We start from the raw sequence: 20866 nt of genomic DNA on the forward strand, positions 1-20866 counted from the left end.
GGTATGATCTTTTTGGGGTTTGGGAATCAGTGTAATATGAGCACTCAGTGTTTGGGGGGTAAAGGGTGTTCCTCCTAATGCAGCGTTAAAGACTTGAACCATGTATGGGACAAGTATATCTTGGAATGTTGTGTAGTATATGGCAGGAAGGCCGTCTGGGCCTGGAGACTTCCCCTTGGCGATTGATTTCAGGGTATCCATGATCTCTTTAGCAGATATTGGTGAGCATAATTTGCTTGCCTGGTTTAAACTGATAGTTGGTCATTTTAACTTCTGCAGGAAATCAGAGGTAAGTTTAGATTTATTTTGTTTAGTCTCATCTGACTCTGCTGCATTGATGTTATATAGTTCTGAGTAGAAATCATGGAAAGCCTGGGCAATGGATGTATCCTCTCTATGGATCTGGTCCCTATTCGTCTTAATTGTCAGGATCCTAGATTTGCGCTTTTGTTGGCGTAGTTAAGCCAGCATGAATTTGGTAGGTCTATTGCCATGAGCAAAAATTTTTTGTTTCAGTGCCAAATATATTTTTTCTGATTGGGCATTAAGATGAGTTTTCAACTCTTCTCTAGTTGCATTGAGTTTTTCTAGGATGTCCCTCTTCTTGAGATGTTTATGGGAGCATTCTAGCTTTGAGATCTTGGAGAGTAATTTGTTTGTCTTTTTTTGCCTTTGTTTGAGTTGGAAGCAAGAGATATAAACTCCCCTATTATAACTGCTTTGTGAGCTTCTCATGCAAATTGTGGGAGGTCTCTCCTTGATTATTATCTTTAAAATATTCCTTAAATTTTTTTTTATGGCAGTTTTTATGTTTGTGGAGCTAAGTAATGTTTTGTTCAGGCGCCAGTTAAAGCTCTTGGGAAATGAGTTTGGAGGTTTAAAAGTGAGGAACACTGGTGCATGATCTGAATGTATAATGGGGCCAATTTTAGCTTCTTGGCAGAGGTGAAGGTTAGTAGTAGGAAAGAAAATATAGTCCAGTCTTTGGTATTATTTATGTGGGGCTGAGTAGTGGGTCAAATCTTTTTCTTTTGGGTTAAGCGCTCTCCATACATCTACTAGGGAACTTTTATGTATGGATCTTTTTATGGAAATCAGCAATTTATTTGGTACTGCTGATTTTCCTGTTGAGGAATCTGTGCGTGGATTGAGGGTCAGGTTGAAGTCACCATCTACTACGACTATCCCTTCTCGGAAGGATTCAAACTCTAGCCAGAATTTGTCAAACCAGTTTTTTTGTGCAATGTTAGGGGCATAAATATTAACCAAGGTATATAGTTGAGTGTTAATTCTACCCTTTACCATTATGTATCTCCCTTCTCTATCTGACATAGTGTTTAATTTTAGGAAGTCCATATTTCTATGTGTGTGATCGTATGTTGCTGTTTTACTCACAGGTGAGGTATTCCAGGGCATACTGGGAAGTATGTTGAGGCGTCTGATATCATGAGGTGGTACTTTAGGTAAAGGATTTGGTAAGGAAGGGGAGTAGGGTAAATCCTATCTAAATAAATGAAAAACAGAACAAAGGTTAACAAATAGCATATTCAGTGACAACCATTTCACAAAGGTCATGACCCTTGTGTGAGAGTGATTGGTAACAGGGGTTTTTATATAGGTCTGAGAGAAAGACCTACATATATAACCGTATAACATATTATATTTCAAAATTTTGTCCTTAATGAGTACGACACAGGTGACATTAAGTATTTCAATACTAAACTTGTAGATAGGAACGTAATGATATTATAAGAATTGTGTTGAGCCAGCTCATGTGGCCCAGGGGGTGAGGGGGTGGTCCGGATGTGCAGCAGGGGCATCCCACCCATATCTTAATGTAATCACAAAAATTATTTAGCCTGGTGAGTTAGGGCTAATGTATGAAGGGGGGGGGGAGGTAGGAAAGGTTGAGGTACGGAGAGGAGGGAGGGATGGGAAATAGAGAAAGGTAGGAAAGCCCATGCCGCAGACCAGGACCAAAAAAAAGAGGACATAATGTCTACTCTTCAGTGTGAGGGAGTGAGGAGAGTTTTAGCTCTTCAAGTGGAGCTCCCCTAGAGGGAGGTAGAGAAAGTCCAGGACCATTTTTCTAAATATCTTCAATCGTCATCTGCGATAAGACGTCTTGGTGTCATCTTCCCTTGCCTCCTTTTGTTCTTCTGAGCTTTGCTTGAGAGGACTGTTTCCCAGGTGGTCGAAGGCGGAATCTCTGGTGGTATGAGAACATCAGTGGCCATGGACCAGTCTGGGATATCTATGTCATCTATTCCTAAGGCCGCAAGGACATCTGGTAGGTCTCTTGGTGTTCTTATGACATATCTCTTCTCCCTCCAGGTTATTAACATACCAAAGAGGAACAGCCAGCGGAAGGCAATTCTTTTGTGTCTTAGATAATCCGTAAATGGCTTTAGCATGCGTCTTTTATTTAAAGTAAGAGATGCTAGGTCTTGGAAGAGTTGGATTTTTGAGTCTTCATATTCAATACTTTCCAGTTCTCTAGCTTTTTTCATTATTGCTTCTTTCTGTGCAAAGTTCTGAAGTTTGCAAATTACATCTCTAGGAGGTTCACCAGCTTTTGGTTTGGGGCGTAAAGCTCTGTGAGCCCTTTCAATGGTTATAGAGCCTGCTGTGTTATCTTCTAACAGAGACTTACATATCTCCTCTACTGCTTTTGGTATTGCTTTATTAGCGACAGATTCAGGTATTCCTCGGAAGCGAATTTTGTTCCTTCTGCCTCTGTTATCTTGATCTTCTATATAGTCATGAAGATGATTGATGTGTTGTTGATATTTTGAGAAGGTGTCAGATGCTTGTTTAGTATAATTAGTAATGGCAGTTTGGGTGGTTTCAAGTGCTTCAACTCTGCTACCAATCTGTCTCATTTCTCTTTTGATCTCAGACAGTTCTTCCAATACTGGATTTAGTGCATCTGATAGAGCTCTAGAAATGAAGGATCTGGATAATGGAAGTTCCGCCATAGGTTCTGTGGCGTCTTCATTGTCGCTGTCTCTCTCTTGTGTGCATGTTGTTTTTGGTACAGCCCCTTTAGGGGTAGAAGCTTGCGCACCTGTGGAAGCATGATATTTCTTCATAATTAATTTGTCTAGACCGTATTGAGACAGATGAGGAAGTTTTGTGACGTTATGGTGTTCTTGGCTTGTGCCTTTGTATTTTCCTATTTTTACCATAAGTGCTTGTGTCCGAAACCACTTAGTAAACTCTGTTACCCGTGCCTATAACATGGAGGTAGGTTACAGTTTAGTGCGTAGTCCCTTTGGAAGGAGAGGGAGAGCCTAGTATGCTACTCTGGATTAATTGGTTATACATGTTGTCTGGGGGGTCCTCTTTCTCATTACGGAGAGCACCTAGTATGCATAGTAACTGTGCAGAGTATTGTAGGCCTTGTCATTCTGTTCACATATTCGATCAATTAGTTTATTGTTCGGTACTGTATATTTAATATGGTTCTCAATCTGATTGGCACTTTTTAATGTACCAGGCGCTTTAAAGGTTAATAAGGTTGAGAGGAATAGGTATAGACCCCTGTCTGTGCGGCTGTTTTGCAGTGCTCCTGGTGCTGGCACAAGTGATCGCTGTCCCGCTCATGTGATTGGCGCTACATGCATAGAAGTCTCAGCTCTGCACACGCACAAATCTGGGCCGTATTAAGTGTTGGTATCAGGATGCACCGCCAATGAGGCCAGGTGAGGCGATTGCCTCAGGCAGCACCAGGACAAGTGGGCGGCAGCGGAAATGCTTTGGGCAATGAGAGCTTTCTTTGTGGAAGTATTCATCTCTGCATATTCAACTGTATCGCTATATTAACCAAATCATTTTTTGTAGCTCGATATGTAATGTTTTCAAAGTATACCTTTAACTGGAAGGCTGGAGGGAAGGGGTTAGGTTGAGAATTTGGCATGGGGGGGTGGGCGTCATATCAGTTTTGCCTCAGGCAGCAGAAAATCTAGATATGGTTGATATGTGGACAACCAGTTTGGGAACAATTTTTCTGGTTTGATTTCATTTTGACATCTCTGAGAACAGTTTGTTGTGGTGAGGCTAGGTCACAAGGCAATACAGGATCCGTCTCTCCGGTTGTCTTCTGGAAAAACGGATCAGGTATTTATCTTTTTCACATTTTTAAAGGTCTGCGCAGACCGCAAAACCAGATCCGTTTTTCCGGAACACTTGGGGCCGGATCCGGCATTAATGCATTTGAATGGAAAATAATGCCGGACCCAGCATTCCGGCAAGTGTTTCAGAATTTTGGACGGAGAAAATACCAAAGCATTCTGCAGTATTTTCTCCGTCCAAAAACCGTACAGTGACTGAACTGAAGACATCCTGATGCATACTGAATGGATTTCTCTCCATTCAGAATGCATTAGGATAAAACTCAGTTTTTTTCCAGTATTGAGCCCCTAGGACGGAACTCAATACCGGAAAAGTTTAACGCAAGTGTGAAAGTAGCCTTATTCTTCGCTAATGAGGAAGTCATGTCAAAAAAAAAACATTCCTATAGGAGAACTTATAAGGAGGAAGAGAAAAGGCTCAGATTTGACTATTTTTCTAAAATAACAGGAGATTTGCATGAAATTAGGACAAAAAGGGTATCCAACATGAATGTTACAGTACACAAAAGATATTGTTGCTCCTATTCATAGAAGTATTTTATTGGAAGGCCAAATGCTGTACTATGTAAGGAAGAAAGATGAAATAAAAAATATAAAAAAACTAGAAAGGGCACAACCTGACACATATTCGTTACTACTTACAGTCAACAATGTAATCAAACAGTCCAGCAATTGTACCCTGTTAGATGATTAGATAACTAAATTTAATGAGAAAAATAAACAAACCTCTACATAGTCGATCGGGTGGGCCACGATACAACAATGTAATCAGCTTGTTAGCATTGTGAAAAATTTTGGATCAAAATCTAGCCAGCGATTTAAGGGTACATGCAGATGGGTGCGGGTGAACATGCAGAGGATCCACACAAATTTCCTTGTGGATTTCTGTGTGTTTCTGTACCCAAAAAGCACAAAAAACCTGCAATGCAAAACAACGGTTTCTGGCACAGATTTCATCCGTAAAGTGTACATGAGATTTGTTTAATGTTGTACACATTGCTGGTACTGCACTACGCAGCAGTTTTTCTGAACGAGAATCCGCACAGAAAAAATGTGCATAAATCCGCAACATTTGTAGGTAGCTTTTTCCCGTTCCTGACTGCCTTACAAATATATACAGGGTGGGCCATTTATATGGATACACCTTAATAAAATGGGAATGGTTGGTGATATTAACTTCCTGTTTGTGGCACATTATTATATGTGAGGGGGGAAACTTTTCAAGATGGGTGGTGACCATGGCGGCCATTTTGAAGTCAGCCATTTTGAATCCAACTTTTGTTTTTCAATAGGAAGAGGGTCATTTGACACATCAAACTTATTGGGAATTTCACAAGAAAAACAATGGTGTGCTTGGTTTTAACGTAACTTTATTCTTTCATGAGTTATTTACAAGTTTCTGACCACTTATAAAATGTGTTCAATGTGCTGCCTATTGTGTTGGATTATCAATGCAACCCTTTTCTCCCACTCTTCACACACTGATAGCAACACCGCAGGAGAAATACTAGCACAGGCTTCCAGTATCCGTAGTTTCAGGTGCTGCACATCTCGTATCATCTGAAGGCAATCGTCTATGCTGTGAAGATGCAAGATGTGCAGCACCTGAAACTACGGATACTGGAAGCCTGTGCTAGCATTTCTCCTGCGGTGTTGCTATTAGTGTGTGATGATTGGGAGAAGAGGGTTGCATTGACAATCCAACACAATGGGCAGCACATTGAACACATTTTATAAGTGGTCAGAAACTTGTAAATAACTCATGAAAGAATAAAGTTACGTTAAAACCAAGCACACCATTGTTTTTCTTGTGAAATTCCTAATACGTTTGATGTGTCACATGACCCTCTTCCTATTGAAAAAACAAAAGTTGGATTCAAAATGGTCGACTTCAAAATGGCCGCCATGGTCACCACCCATCTTGAAAAGTTTCCCCCCTCACATATACTAATGTGCCACAAACAGGAAGTTAATAACACCAACCATTCCCATTTTATTAAGGTGTATCCATATAAATGGCCCACCCTGTACATCGTGGTCGGGATTCAAAGATGGTGCCCGCTCACGAGTTTAAAGCAGCAGACACTCGGGCTTAATGTATTTGATCCACAATAATGTCAATCACACACATTTAACTCCTCAGATGCCGAGGTCAAATGTGACCACGACACCTGTGAGAATAAAAACCAGGAGATGGTGTGTGCGGCAGCCTCTGTACTCCTTAATGATCCGAGGCTGCCACACGTAAGTTCCTATGAAGACCCTACCTGTGGCTAATGCTTTGGCGTCTATGAGATAATGATTCCTTGTTCATGTTCCCGAGGAGTGCTATTAAAAAGAAAAATTAATTTTAAAAATATAAAAAAAAAGAAAAACATAAAAACTCAAATCATCCCCATTTCCCCAAAATTACAATTAAAATATATAAACAATTAAACAAATAAACATCATGGGCATCGTCGTGCGTGAAAATGTCCTTAATATTAAAATATAATTTTTTTTTTATCCCATACGGCAAAAAGTTAAACAGAAAAAAAGTCAAAATGGCCAATTAGCTGTTTTTTGGTCGCTTTGCCTACCACATCAAATTCAATAAAAAGTGACTAAAAAAATGCTTCACACTTCTCACACTTTGGTATGAATGACAAGTACAGATCACACTGAAAAAAATTAGCTCTCACACAGTTCCATACACATAAAAATAAAAAAGTTATGGTGGTAAGAATATATTGATGTAATGAAAAAAACATAAAAATGTGGCTGGATTTTCCACTCCATTTGGAATTTTTTTCCCCACTTCCAACTACATTTTATGCAACCGTAATTGGTGCCATTAGAAAATACAATTTATCCGACAAAAAACAAGCCCTCATAAAGTTATGTGAATGGAGAAAAGTTATGGCTTTGGGAAGGCTGGGAGTAAAAAAAACTAAAATGAAAAAATGGAAAATCGCCTGGATACTAAGGGGTGAAGATGAAAATTAGAAAGCATTTGTCTGATGCTATGAACACAGATGCTATTATTCCATTAATGGTTTCAAGCCATTTTGAAAAGGAATATGGGGCACTGTGAATGTGTTAAAAGTACAGCGGATAGAGAAGGTTAGAGGAGGGGGATCATCGAAGATCCTTCATACACCGTGAAACATACTGGATTAAACAATTAATGGAATAATAGCATTTGTGTTTACAGCATCAGACAAAAGAAAATATCAATCCAGCACTTTATAGATACTAGGATAATTTTTCTTTTTCAAAAACTACATGTATTAGAACGAGTACATGATGAAATTGATACGGTGATTGGAACAGCGGTGCCACGGATTGACCATCGTAAGGCTATGCCCTACACCACTGCCGTGATTCATGAGACTCAGAGATCTGCTAATATTGTACCAATGAATCTTCCTCGAGAAACTACCAGAGATGTTGTATTTCAAGGCTACCATCTACCAAAAGTAAGTGTTCTTGCTGTTTTTTGTTTGGGGACAAACTGGCTATAGCAATGATGCTATGGTTCACTCTTCACTTACTGTCATAATGTTATGCAAGCGGGTGTGGACCCACTGCGCCATTGACTGGCTATACTCTGGAGGTGCGTGGCTAAGTAACTACCTGGTCTTCACTAGAGCCTCTGATGGAGAGGATAGGCTTGGGCCATTAGGGTAGTCACCAGGTACCACTCCAGGACAGTCCCTGGGCCAGTGGCAGCTGACCTCGGGGTCAGAGATACCAGTGCAAAACCCCAAAGGAAGAGACATGACAGGAAGTCCGGAGTTAGAGAAGGCCGTGATCAAGCAAAGTCTGTAATCGAAGTCCAAGGTCATAGGCAGACGGCAATCGAGCAATGTCCGTAATCGAAGTCCAAAGTTAAAGGCAGGCAGTGCACGGCAGCAGGGGGGAGTGAGGGAGCCTGGTGCCCATGCATAAGGACAGCAGTGAAGGCACAGAATGCTGAGCTAATACATAACTAGTTGAGGTTGGCACAATTGAGCAATGTCACTTCTCACCACACCTCCCCCCAGAAGTCTAAACAAGACAATGAGAGAATGCAGGTGGTCAGCTTGCCTGGGCAACCATACATGACACCGGTCCTTGAGTTATTATCACTGCAGGTAGTCTTTAAACATGACATCTTTTACATTTTTCTTTTTTTTTTTTTAGCCTTTTGTAGCCCAGGTCATTCTTCTTGGATCTGGTTAGGGTTAGATAGTTGTAAGACAATTGCTTAGTAACCTGACAGCTATTTCTCCCAACTCCCCCATTCAAATGTACTCAACTAGGTAAAGCATGCATGTATCCTGAACAGGGAGAGTATACTGCAAATCACCTCATACGGTGGCTTATCTCTCCGAGAACCAAAGGATCTGACAGCTGAAATACAATTGTCCAGTCCTTATATCCCCCAATATCTGCCATTGGGTACCCATACACATCAGCTGGGTGGCTGACTGGTCACACCAAAATGGGCAGTGTATAGCTAGCTTTATTCATCATTAAAGATGATCTCAGATACTTTATTATTGATGGTCTATCCTGAGGTAAATGAATATCTAATCAACTAGGGAAGCAAACAGCTGTTCTGCAGTAGCTCTGGTGCCAAAAGTCAAAGTTGGAACTACATAGTTCCATCCATTTATGTAGAGGATGGTACTGATTACTGCTACATCGCTCCCATATATTGATGGCCTATTCTGAGGATAGACCACACATATTAAAGTACCTTAAAACCCCTTTAATTATGATCTAAAGATGAATAATGTTTATGCTTAACATGAGATCTGTTACATTTATTATTTCCTTTTCTAGGGCACATACGTTATTCCGCTTCTGGAATCAGTTTTATATGATAGAACACAGTTTGAGAAACCACAATCCTTCTTCCCTGAACATTTCCTTGATTCAGAAGGCCAGTTTGTCAAGAATCCTGCTTTCATGCCCTTTTCAGCAGGTAACATGACATTAGAACTATCAGTGGCCTAATTCTTGAATCCTATGGTCAATTCATAATCGGTCATCAAAACAATCATTGCAGCATTGTTCTCAGCAGGTATTATTACTCTTTAACCACCTCCGGACCGCTGTACGCAGATTCGCGTTCCGGAGGTGGCAGCGCTGCGCACAATCACGCATATACGCGTCATCTCGCGAGACGCGAGATTTCGCTCAAAGCCGGCCCGCGCATGCGCATCGCGGGCCGGCAAAATTCAAAGAAGAAGTTCGTCACCAGCCTGCTAGCAGCGATCATTGGCTGGCAGGCTGGCGATTTTCGAAAAATCCAATCACAAGTCATATAACAGATCATATTAGTAAATATGATCTGTTATATGGCTTCTCTGCTTCTCTGCTGGTCCTTTTCGTCGGTTGGATCCAGCAGAGAAGCAGACTGAACTGTGAGTACACCAACACTACACCTTAGCCCCTGATCACCCCCCTGCACCCCAATTAACCCTTTGATCACCCCTTTGATCGCCCCTGTCAATCACTAGTGAAAGGAAAAAAAGTGATCAGTGTAAACTGTCACTTTTTTTTTTTCACTGGTATTGGCTGTTAGGTTTTAGGGATAGTTTAGGCCCCTTGGTTAGGTAGTTAGCGTCAGTTAGCGCCCACCCCACCGCACCGCAGTCACTTTTATTCGCTGAATAGCGTATCGCTAATCAGCATTTGTACTTTTATAGTATCTGTAAGTGATCAAAACTGATCACGGTCAGATCTATAATAGTATTAGTGTCACTTTAGTTCGCCCTCCACCCAAAACGCAGTTCACCCACGCCCGCCCCACCGCAGTGACAAAAAATATATATTTTTTGATCACTGCACATTCATTTTACACGCACTGCGGCGATAAAAAAATCTGTTTTGATATTTTTTATCAACCGCAGCGGCCTCCGGTACTTCGCTAGCCTCCCCTTTGTAAGACAGGCTTGCTTTTTTTCTTGGGTAGTCTCAGGGAATACCCCTAAATTTAGTAGTCCAAAATGTCAAACAGGGGGTATTCTTCTGAAGAGTCCTACAGGATTCTGACCCAGTCGGATGAGGAGTGGGAACCCTCATCTGATGAATCTAGCGGGTCAGAATATGAACCTGTGGAAAGCAGTGGCTCTCTGACCCAAAGTTCGAACGAGGAGGTGGAGGTCCCTGGCAGCACCAGGCGTACCCGGCCCCGTGTCGCTAGACCACAGGTTATGCAGGATCCGCTTCAAGAGCAGCAGAGTGGGGCTGTCGCTGCCGGATCACGTGGTGAGGCATACACCAGCAGCGCAGCCCTCCCTGGACCTACAGTAGGTGTTTGTGAGATTGTGCTTTTAGCACGACAGCGTCGCGCTGATACTCGACAACATGGTGCCGAGATCTCGCACTCACTGGAATAGTGACAGCACATCCCAGCAAGCGCGTCATAGAAGCGACGGGAGATCCGACTTGGATTCCCGCCAATTCTACACGTGTGCAGCGTTTGTTATGAATCCTGAGGGGGAAGTCCCCGCCGGATTTTAAATAAAAATCCGGCCTGGGTCCCCCCCTCAGGAGCATACCGGGCCCTTAGGTCTGTTATGGGTTGTAAGGAGAGCCCCCCCTACGCCGAAAAAAACGGCATAGGGGGTCCCCCTACAATCCATACCAGACCCGTATCCAAAGCACGCTACCCGGCCAGCCAGGAAGGGAGTGGGTACGAGCGAGCGCCCCCCCCCCCCCTCCTGAGCCGTACCAGGCTGCATGCCCTCAACATGGGGGGGTTGGGTGCTCTGGGGCAGGGGGCGCACTGCGGCCCCCCACCTCAGAGCACCCTGTCCCCATGTTGATGAGGACAGGGCCCCTTCCCGACAACCCTGGCCGTTGGTTGTCGGGGTATGCGGGCGGGAGGCTTATCGGAATCTGGGAGCCCCCTTTAATAAGGGGGCCCCCAGATACCGGCCCCCCACCCTAAGTGAATGAGTATGGGGTACATCGTACCCCTACCCATTCACTTGCAAGAAAAGTGGTAAAAACACAAATAAACCACACAGTGTATTAAAATATTTTATTTTTCTGCTCCGGAGGCCGCCCCCTGTCTTCTTTATTAGCTCTTTTACCAGGGGGGGGCTCTTCTTCTTCCGCTATCCCGACGGGTCTTCTCCGCTATCCGGGGGGTCTTCTCAACTCTCCGGGGTTCTCCTTCTGTCTTCTCCGCTATCCGGGGGGTCTTCTCAACTCTCCGGGGTTCTCCTTCTGTCTTCTCCGCTATCCGGGGGGGTCTTCTCAACTCTCCGGGGTTCTCCTTCTGTCTTCTCCTTCTGTCTTGTTGACTCGGCGCACCCCGGTTCTTCGTCTCGCGAGACTCGGCGCACCCCGGTTCTTCGTCTCGCGAGACGTCTCGCGAGACGAAGAACCGGGGTGCGCCGAGTCAACAAGACAGAAGGAGAAGACAGAAGGAGAACCCCGGAGAGTTGAGAAGACCCCCCCGGATAGCGGAGAAGACAGAAGGAGAACCCCGGAGAGTTGAGAAGACCCCCCGGATAGCGGAGAAGACAGAAGGAGAACCCCGGAGAGTTGAGAAGACCCCCCGGATAGCGGAGAAGACCCGTCGGGATAGCGGAAGAAGAAGAGCCCCCCCTGGTAAAAGAGCTAATAAAGAAGACAGGGGGCGGCCTCCGGAGCAGAAAAATAAAATATTTTAATACACTGTGTGGTTTATTTGTGTTTTTACCACTTTTCTTGCAGGTGAATGGGTAGGGGTACGATGTACCCCATACTCATTCACTTAGGGTGGGGGGCCGGTATCTGGGGGCCCCCTTATTAAAGGGGGCTCCCAGATTCCGATAAGCCTCCCGCCCGCATACCCCGACAACCAACGGCCAGGGTTGTCGGGAAGGGGCCCTGTCCTCATCAACATGGGGACAGGGTGCTCTGAGGTGGGGGGCCGCAGTGCGCCCCCTGCCCCAGAGCACCCAACCCCCCCATGTTGAGGGCATGCAGCCTGGTACGGCTCAGGAGGGGGGGGGGGCGCTCGCTCGTCCCCACTCCCTTCCTGGCTGGCCGGGTAGCGTGCTTTGGATACGGGTCTGGTATGGATTGTAGGGGGACCCCCTACGCCGTTTTTTTCGGCGTAGGGGGGGCTCTCCTTACAACCCATAACAGACCTAAGGGCCCGGTATGCTCCTGAGGGGGGGACCCAGGCCGGATTTTTATTTAAAATCCGGCGGGGACTTCCCCCTCAGGATTCATAACAAACGCCGCACACGTGTAGAATTGGCGGGAATCCAAGTCGGATCTCCCGTCGCTTCTATGACGGCTCTGTCTCCATCGCGGCAAGCCAGCTCGGCGCTGGCTCCCGCGATGGGGCTCGTAGGTGCTCAATCTCGCCGAGAAAGAGAGCGAGATTGACACAAAATCGGGTTCACCTACTGTAGTACCAGCACTGCCGTACAACATGGTGACGTGGCGAGCACCAGAAGGGCAGTTGAAGCTGGTACGGTGGCACGTGCACTAGTTACCCCGTCGCAGCCACCGCACAGACAGGCCCGTAGAGCCCCTAGAATCCCTGAGGTGCTGGCAAACCCTGATTGGCAGTCACCAACTTCAGCCGCACCTGTAGTTCCCCCTTTCACCGCCCAGTCTGGAGTTCGGGTTGAGACGGCTCAAATTGGTTCGGCCCTGGGATTTTTTGAGCTGTTCTTGACTGCGGAGCTCTTGGACTTAGTCGTGGCAGAGACCAACCAGTATGCCACACAATTTATATCCGCCAACCCGGGAAGCTTTTATGCCCAGCCTTTCCGGTGGAAACCAGTCCAAGTTTCCGAACTTAAATTTTTTTTGGGCCTTCTCCTCAACATGGGCCTGGCAAAAAAGCATGAATTGCGGTCATATTGGTCAACGCACCCGATTCATCACATGCCCATGTTCTCTGCTGCTATGTCCAGGGCACGATTTGAGGCCATCCTCCGTTTCCTGCATTTTAGCGACAACACCACCTCCCGTCCCAGAGGCCACCCAGCTTTTGACCGGCTCCACAAAATTCAGCCCCTCATAGACCATTTCAACCAGAAATTTGCAGATTTGTATACCCCCGAGCAAAACATCTGCGTAGACGAGTCCCTAATACATTTTACCGGGCGCCTTGGCTTCAAACAGTACATCCCAAGCAAGCGTGCCCGGTATGGGGTCAAATTGTATAAGCTCTGTGAAAGGGCCACAGGCTATACCCACAAATTTCGGATCTATGAGGGAAAAGATCAGACCCTGGAGTCGGTCGGTTGCCCTGACTACCTGGGGAGCAGTGGGAAGACAGTCTGGGACTTGGTGTCACCCTTATTCGGCAAGGGGTACCATCTTTATGTGGACAATTTTTACACAAGTGTGGCCCTCTTTAGGCATTTGTTTCTAGAACGGATTTGCGCCTGTGGCACCGCGCGAACTAGTCGCGTGGGCTTCCCCCAACGGCTTGTAACCACCCGTCTTGCAAGGGGGGAGAGGGCTGCCTTGTGTAACGAAGAACTGCTCGCGGTGAAATGGAGAGACAAGCGTGACGTTTACATGCTCTCCTCCATTCACGCAGACACGACAATCCAAATTGAGCGAGCAACCCGTGTCATTGAAAAGCCCCTCTGTGTCCACGACTATAATGCGCTCATGGGAGGGGTGGACTTCAATGACCAGATGTTGTCTCCGTATTTAGTTTCCCGCAGAACCAGACGCTGGTATAAGAAGGTGTCTGTATATTTAATTCAATTGGCGCTGTACAATAGTTTTGTTCTCTACAGTAAGGCTGGGAGAACACGATCTTTCCTCAAATTCCAGGAAGAGATCATCGAGAACCTCCTTTACCCAGGAGGTTCCGTGGCCCCATCCACCAGTGTAGTTAGCCGTCTACACGAGCGACATTTCCCCAGTGTCGTTCCTGGTACCTCAACCCAACCGTCACCCCGAAAAAGATGTCGTGTCTGTAGCAGGAGTGGAATAAGGCGTGACACCCGCTATTTCTGTCCTGACTGTCCTGACCACCCTGCCCTATGCTTTGGTGAGTGTTTCCGGAAGTACCACACACAGGTACACCTAGCATAGGGATTGCATCTCACAGGACAGGCACACAGGGCTATTAGGGCCCTTTTACTCTCAGCTGCTGCAAACCTCTCCTTTCACCTGGGATAAAGTGCATAACGTACTTCGCCACATCTTTGGGCGATTTGCGCTTTGCACATTGTCCCATGGGGAAGGAGAGGTTTGTTCTATAAAGGTAAAAAAAACTAAACAAAAAAAAAATTACCGGTAAGTAAAAAAGTTAAAAAAGTTAAAAAAAGTTAATATGTTCTGTTCTAAAGTTAATAAAGTTATTGCTTTGCGGCCTGGTTTTTTCTTTTTTGTTTTGTTTTTTTTACCTTCCAGGTGGACCAACCGATCGACCAGCTGCAGCACTGATGTGCATTTGGACAGAAGCATTGCGCTGCTGTCAGATTACACGCAAGTCGGTGTATGCGGCGCTGCAAGACGAGATTTCTCCTCTGCAGTAAAAGATACGTTTGCCGAGGCATATGAGCTGAGGAGGTGGCGGTGTTCATATACTTTGGCAAACACTTTGTATATATAAAAAAAAAAATCCCGGCAATGATTTATTCATCCACATCGATTGATGTGAATGGAGAAATCTGGTTTGCCAGGGCATACGAGCTGAAGTGGGTATGGATGTTGAGCGGAGCTCCTATGTCCTGGCAGACGCCTTTCCCCTCCTTTTTCTTTTTTTGGCAGAGATTTTTTCATCCACATTGATCGATGCGAATGAAGAAATCTGTGCCGATCATTTTTTTCTTTCAGCCCAGAGGCTGAACGGAAAAAAAAAATCTCATTACCCGTATGCTCAATATAAGGAGAATAGCAGAAACTCCTAATGCTGGGCATACATGTAATGATTGCGGAGACCCTCAAATGCCAGGGCAGTACAAACACCCCACAAATAACACCATTTTGGAAAGAAGACACCCCAAGGTATTCGCTGAGGGGCATATTGAGTCCATGAAAGATTGAAATTTTTGTCTCAAGTTAGCGGAAAGGGAGACTTTGTGAGAACAAAATCAAAAAAATCAATTTCCGCTAACTTGTGCCAAATATTTTTTTTTTCAATGAACTCGCCATGCCCCTCATTGAATACCTTGGGGTGTCTTCTTTCCAAAATGGGGTCACATGTGGGGTATTTATACTGCCCTGGCATTTTAGGGGCCCCAAAGCGTGAGAAGAAGTCTGGTATCCAAATGTCTAAAAATGCCCTCCTAAAAGGAATTTGGGCCCCTTTGCCCACCTAGGCTGCAAAAAAGTGTCACACATCTGGTATCTCTGTATTCAGGAGAAGTTGAGGAATGTGTTTTGGGGTGTCTTTTTACATATACCCATGCTGGGTGAGATAAATATCTTGGTCAAATGCCAACTTTGTATAAAAAAATGGGAAAAGTTGTCTTTTGCCAAGATATTTCTCTCACCCAGCATGGGTATATGTAAAATGACACCACAAAACACATTCCCCACCTTCTCCTGAGTACGGAGATACCAGATGTGTGACACTTTTTTGCAGCCTAGGTGGGCAAAGGGGCCCACATTCCAAAGAGCACCTTTCGGATTTCACAGGTCATTTACCTACTTACCACACATTAGGGCCCCTGGAAAATGCCAGGGCAGTATAACTACCCCACAAGTGACCCCATTTTGGAAAGTAGACACCCCAAGGTATTCCGTGAGGGGCATGGTGAGTTCCTAGAATTTTTTATTTTTTGTCACAAGTTAGTGGAAAATGATGATTTTTATTTTTTTATTTTTTTTCATACAAAGTCTCATATTCCACTAACTTGTGACAAAAAATAAAAACTTCCATGAACTCACTATGCCCATCAGCGAATACCTTGGGGTCTCTTCTTTCCAAAATGGGGTCACTTGTGGGGTAGTTATACTGCCCTGGCATTCTAGGGGCCCAAATGTGTGGTAAGGAGTTTGAAATTAAATTCTGTAAAAAATGACCTGTGAAATCCGAAAGGTGCTCTTTGGAATATGGGCCCCTTTGCCCACCTAGGCTGCAAAAAAGTGTCACACATCTGGTATCTCCGTACTCAGGAGAAGGTGGGGAATGTGTTTTGGGGTGTCATTTTACATATACCCATGCTGGGTGAGAGAAATATCTTGGCAAAAGACAACTTTTCCCATTTTTTTATACAAAGTTGGCATTTGACCAAGATATTTATCTCACCCAGCATGGGTATATGTACAAAGACACCCCAAAACACATTCCTCAACTTCTCCTGAGTACGGAGATACCAGATGTGTGACACTTTTTTGCAGCCTAGGTGGGCAAAGGGGCCCACATTCCAAAGAGCACCTTTCGGATTTCACAGGTCATTTTTTACTGAATTTGATTTTAAACTCCTTACCACACATTTGGGCCCCTAGAATGCCAGGGCAGTATAACTACCCCACAAGTGACCCCATTTTGGAAAGAAGACACCCAAAGGTATTCGCTGATGGGCATAGTGAGTTCATGGAAGTTTTTATTTTTTGTCACAAGTTAGTGGAATATGAGACTTTGTATGAAAAAAAAAAAAAAAAAATCATCATTTTCCACTAACTTGTGACAAAAAATAAAAAATTCTAGGAACTCGCCATGCCCCTCACGGAATACCTTGGGGTGTCTTCTTTCCAAAATGGGGTCACTTGTGGGGTAGTTATACAGCCCTGGCATTCTAGGGGCCCAAATGTGTGGTAAGGAGTTTGAAATCAAATTCTGTAAAAAATGACCTGTGAAATCCGAAAGGTGCTCTTTGGAATATGGGCCCCTTTGCCCACCTAGGCTGCAAAAAAGTGTCACACATCTGGTATCTCTGTATTCAGGAGAAGTTGAGGAATGTGTTTTGGGGTGTCTTTTTACATATACCCATGCTGGGTGAGAGAAATATCTTGGTCAAATGCCAACTTTGTATAAAAAAATGGGAAAAGTTGTCTTTTGCCAAGATATTTCTCTCACCCAGCATGGGTATATATAAAATGACACCCCAAAACACATTCCCCACCTTCTCCTGAGTACGGAGATACCAGATGTGTGACACTTTTTTGCAGCCTAGGTGGGCAAAGGGGCCCATATTCCAAAAAGCACCTGTCGGTTTTAACAGGTCATTTTTTACAGAATTTGATTTCAAACTCCTTACCACACATTTGGGCCCCTAGAATGCCAGGGCAGTATAACTACCCCACAAGTGACCCCATTTTGGAAAGAAGAGACCCCAAGGTATTCGCTGATGGGCATAGTGAGTTCATAGAACTTTTTATTTTTTGTCACAAGTTAGTGGAATATGAGACTTTGTAAGAAAAAAAAAAAAAAATCATCATTTTCCGCTAACTTGTGACAAAAAATAAAAAGTTCTATGAACTCACTATGCCCATCAGCGAATACCTTAGGGTGTGTACTTTCCGAAATGGGGTCATTTGTGGGGTGTTTGTACTGTCTGGGCATTGTAGAACCTCAGGAAACATGACAGGTGCTCAGAAAGTCAGAGCTGCTTCAAAAAGCGGAAATTCACATTTTTGTACCATAGATTGTAAACGCTATAACTTTTACCCAAACCATTTTTTTTTACCCAAACATTTTTTTTTTATCAAAGACATGTAGAACAATAAATTTAGAGCAAAATTTATATATGGATGTCGTTTTTTTTGCAAAATTTTACAACTGAAAGTGAAAAATGTCCTTTTTTTGCAAAAAAAATCGTTAAATTTCGATTAATAACAAAAAAAGTAAAAATGTCAGCAGCAATGAAATACCACCAAATGAAAGCTCTATTAGTGAGAAGAAAAGGAGGTAAAATTCATTTGGGTGGTAAGTTGCATGACCGAGCAATAAACTGTGAAAGTAGTGTAGGTCAGAAGTGTAAAAAGTGGCCTGGTCTTTCAGGGTGTTTAAGCACTGGGGGCTGAGGTGGTTAAAGAGATTGTCCAGTTTGGACTGCTAATTTTTAGATGGGTCGCTGAACAATACATTGATCAGAGGGTTTATTTCAGCTGAGACACCGAATCATAAACGTGAGGCTTTAGTCACACAATCATTGTTTGGTCAGTGATTTCTATCAGTGATTATGAGCCAAAACCAGGTGTGGGTCGAAAACACTGAATGGGAGCTGATCTTTCCCTTATACCTTACCTCTGTGTAGCCTCCACTCTTGGTTTTGGCTCACAATTACTGATGGAAATAACTGACTGAACACTGACGAGAGAATAAGGCCTGAGGGGGAAGTTTTCAATTTACCTGAAAGAAACCACAAAATAAATTTATATTTACACCATTTCAATTAAAGTCAACTGGACGTCTATACAATCAACAGCCAAGCAAGGTACTCCAAAGCAGGAGATGCTTTGTTTAGCCATTCTATCTGCTGGCTAATTGATGAAAACCTTTCACTGATGCACTTTATTAATTGCCTTAGAATTCCTTAATACAGTATTAATGAATTTTCTAAACCAGACCATCCATTTCAAGTTTCAGTAAACACTGGTTGGGAAACACCACCTTGTTAGACTTACAAGACTATCACATGGTGTATGTGAACACTTGGGCTACAGAAATATAGTGGGCTCTCTGTCTACTTCACCCTCAAGTTAATAAATGTGGAGAATGTTTCCCATATTTATCAGACATTTGCCACCCCAATCCTAGTAAAACCTGGAATCTGCCCATGTATGCATGGCACCAACCCTGCTACAGTTACTAGACTAAAATAAAAAGTAGACAAAACATATTAGAGGAGGACATGTATATTACAAGGTGATTGCACTGTGTTAAGAAGATATCCTTTACACACATCTCTTTCAATTCTAATCTTAATTTCATGTAACCCCATCTAGGAAGAAGGGCTTGTGCAGGAGAAACACTGGCAAAAATGGAGTTGTTCCTGTTCTTCACTAGCCTTATGCAAAAATTTACTTTTCATCCTTCCTCAGAGACGACCGACTTCCAAGTGAAACCTCAAGTAGGATTTACAATTTCTCCTGTAGCTCAGAAAATCTGTTGTGTGCCACGGATTTGAGCAAAAGTAGCCATTTCAAGACATTTGGCTTTACAAAGTGGAGAAATGGTACTCACATAATGGTATCAAACCTATCACATCTGAAATCTAAAATATAGATAATTGCTAAGAATTTCTTATGTTAAATTAAAGTTCATATAGCAGCTTTTTATTACGAAATAGCAGACCAATCTACATAGTGAGAATTGACTCGGTTCATTGGGTAAGATGTAGCCATCTTTAGCCCTCACCCCACTATTCAAGTATTGGTGAAGGGAAATGTACCTCCAAATTTGATGATTATTTTTTTTTACAACTTTATCAGCCATGGAGATCTCAAAACAACCATCCATTTGTATCCTTATAGGCCAAGCTAGTAATTTTGAGAGGTAATTGGTATGTAAAATTGTCAGATTTCCAAATTAGAGAAGTAGCAATATTTTGTTTACAGAGATGAGCAAATTAATTCAAAATTAATCGAATTGGATCCCAGCTTTGTAAAAATTCAAGTTGCTTCTGAATCTAATTTATTTGTTGTTGATTCAATTCAGGAACATTTTGGAGACAGAGATAAAAATAATAAAAAGATTGTTTTTTAAGTGAGAGACAATAAAGAAAAAATATCCTAAGAGTCCTATGAGACCTCAGAATGTCAAACACAAATTTTCTGGCTAACAGAGCATTTTTGATTCAGGTAGAATCAATTCGGATTGGTGAGTCACTCAGAGACTTTGCATTATCTCTACAGAAAGCACTGAAGGTTTTTGTAAATCCCTGTGAAGCACATAATTAAGACAAAACTCACAGAGCAATTTATTTAGCATGCCAGCGCAGAAACTTTAAGGAGCTAGTTAATGATGCTGACTGCCCAACATCCAAATTCCACATTCCTAGACTTGAAAGAGTTAGCTTTCAGCATTCTTGGGAGAGACCACCAACCAAAACCTGTAAAAACTGCCTTTCTAGCCACAAGTCAGCACCCTGTGCCTCCAAACATTATTTTCATGGCCAGCCAGGAAGCTCAAGCTCCAGTTCCAGATCCTGTTGCTGTCCTAACATATCAAGTCAATCTCCTGACCAAAAGTATGAAGAAAATGTAGCAAAAACCTGAGTAGTAGGAATAGCCCTTATGACTAGAGGATGAGACTCCACTGCTCACTCCAGTGAGCATCTTCTGACTCTGACTCTGAGCTCGGGCAGATGGTCTACTTACCTCTTTGATGAACAAAAGAGACCTGTAGGTCATACCGACACAAAATTGGCATTACAGAGAAGGCGTGCTGGCCGTTAAAAGGGCATCCCCCAAGGCTAAGGTGGAAAACTGGTAGCTCCAGAAGATCCCAGCTGGATACCCAGGTATATAAGACCTCATCCTGAAGTAGTTTTCCAAAATGATGGGTTTCCTTCCGTTGGTTTGTTGGACACTGGTTCTCAAGTCACCACCATAAAGCAGTATGCATTTCAGAAATACTGGGACAGCCACCTGCTGATGCAGCCACCGGAATCTTGTCTAAGCATTACGGCCAGTAATGTCAAACAGGTGTCTGTGCACAGGTACTTTGAACCAACCCTTCAGGTACAAGGGACAACCCTACCAAAACAGGGTTAATCAGAGTTTCAGACAGCACACCACAAGAGATTTTCAATGCAATTGGTGTTTTATTCAGCCGGACTTTACATCATTTTGAAAAGCAACGTTTCGGGCTTTACATATTGTGCCCTTCATCA

The 20866-nt window shown here is 43.5% G+C and overlaps 1 protein-coding gene across 1 annotated transcript in view; it reads left to right on the forward strand.

Annotated features, from left to right (window-relative positions):
* Positions 1–19801, forward strand: part of LOC120997231 (cytochrome P450 2K4-like) — a 91324-nt gene extending 71523 nt beyond the window's left edge. Inside the window, exons 7-9 of the mRNA XM_040427226.1 lie at positions 7407–7591; positions 8943–9084; positions 18978–19801. Of these exons, the coding sequence (XP_040283160.1) occupies positions 7407–7591; positions 8943–9084; positions 18978–19159 (509 nt within the window). The 3' untranslated portion in view covers positions 19160–19801. The remainder of the gene's footprint in view (positions 1–7406; positions 7592–8942; positions 9085–18977) is intronic.
* Positions 19802–20866: the final 1065 nt, after the last annotated feature.

This window comes from Bufo bufo, chromosome 4 (genome assembly GCF_905171765.1).
Source record: "Bufo bufo chromosome 4, aBufBuf1.1, whole genome shotgun sequence".
Taxonomy (NCBI): domain Eukaryota; kingdom Metazoa; phylum Chordata; class Amphibia; order Anura; family Bufonidae; genus Bufo; species Bufo bufo.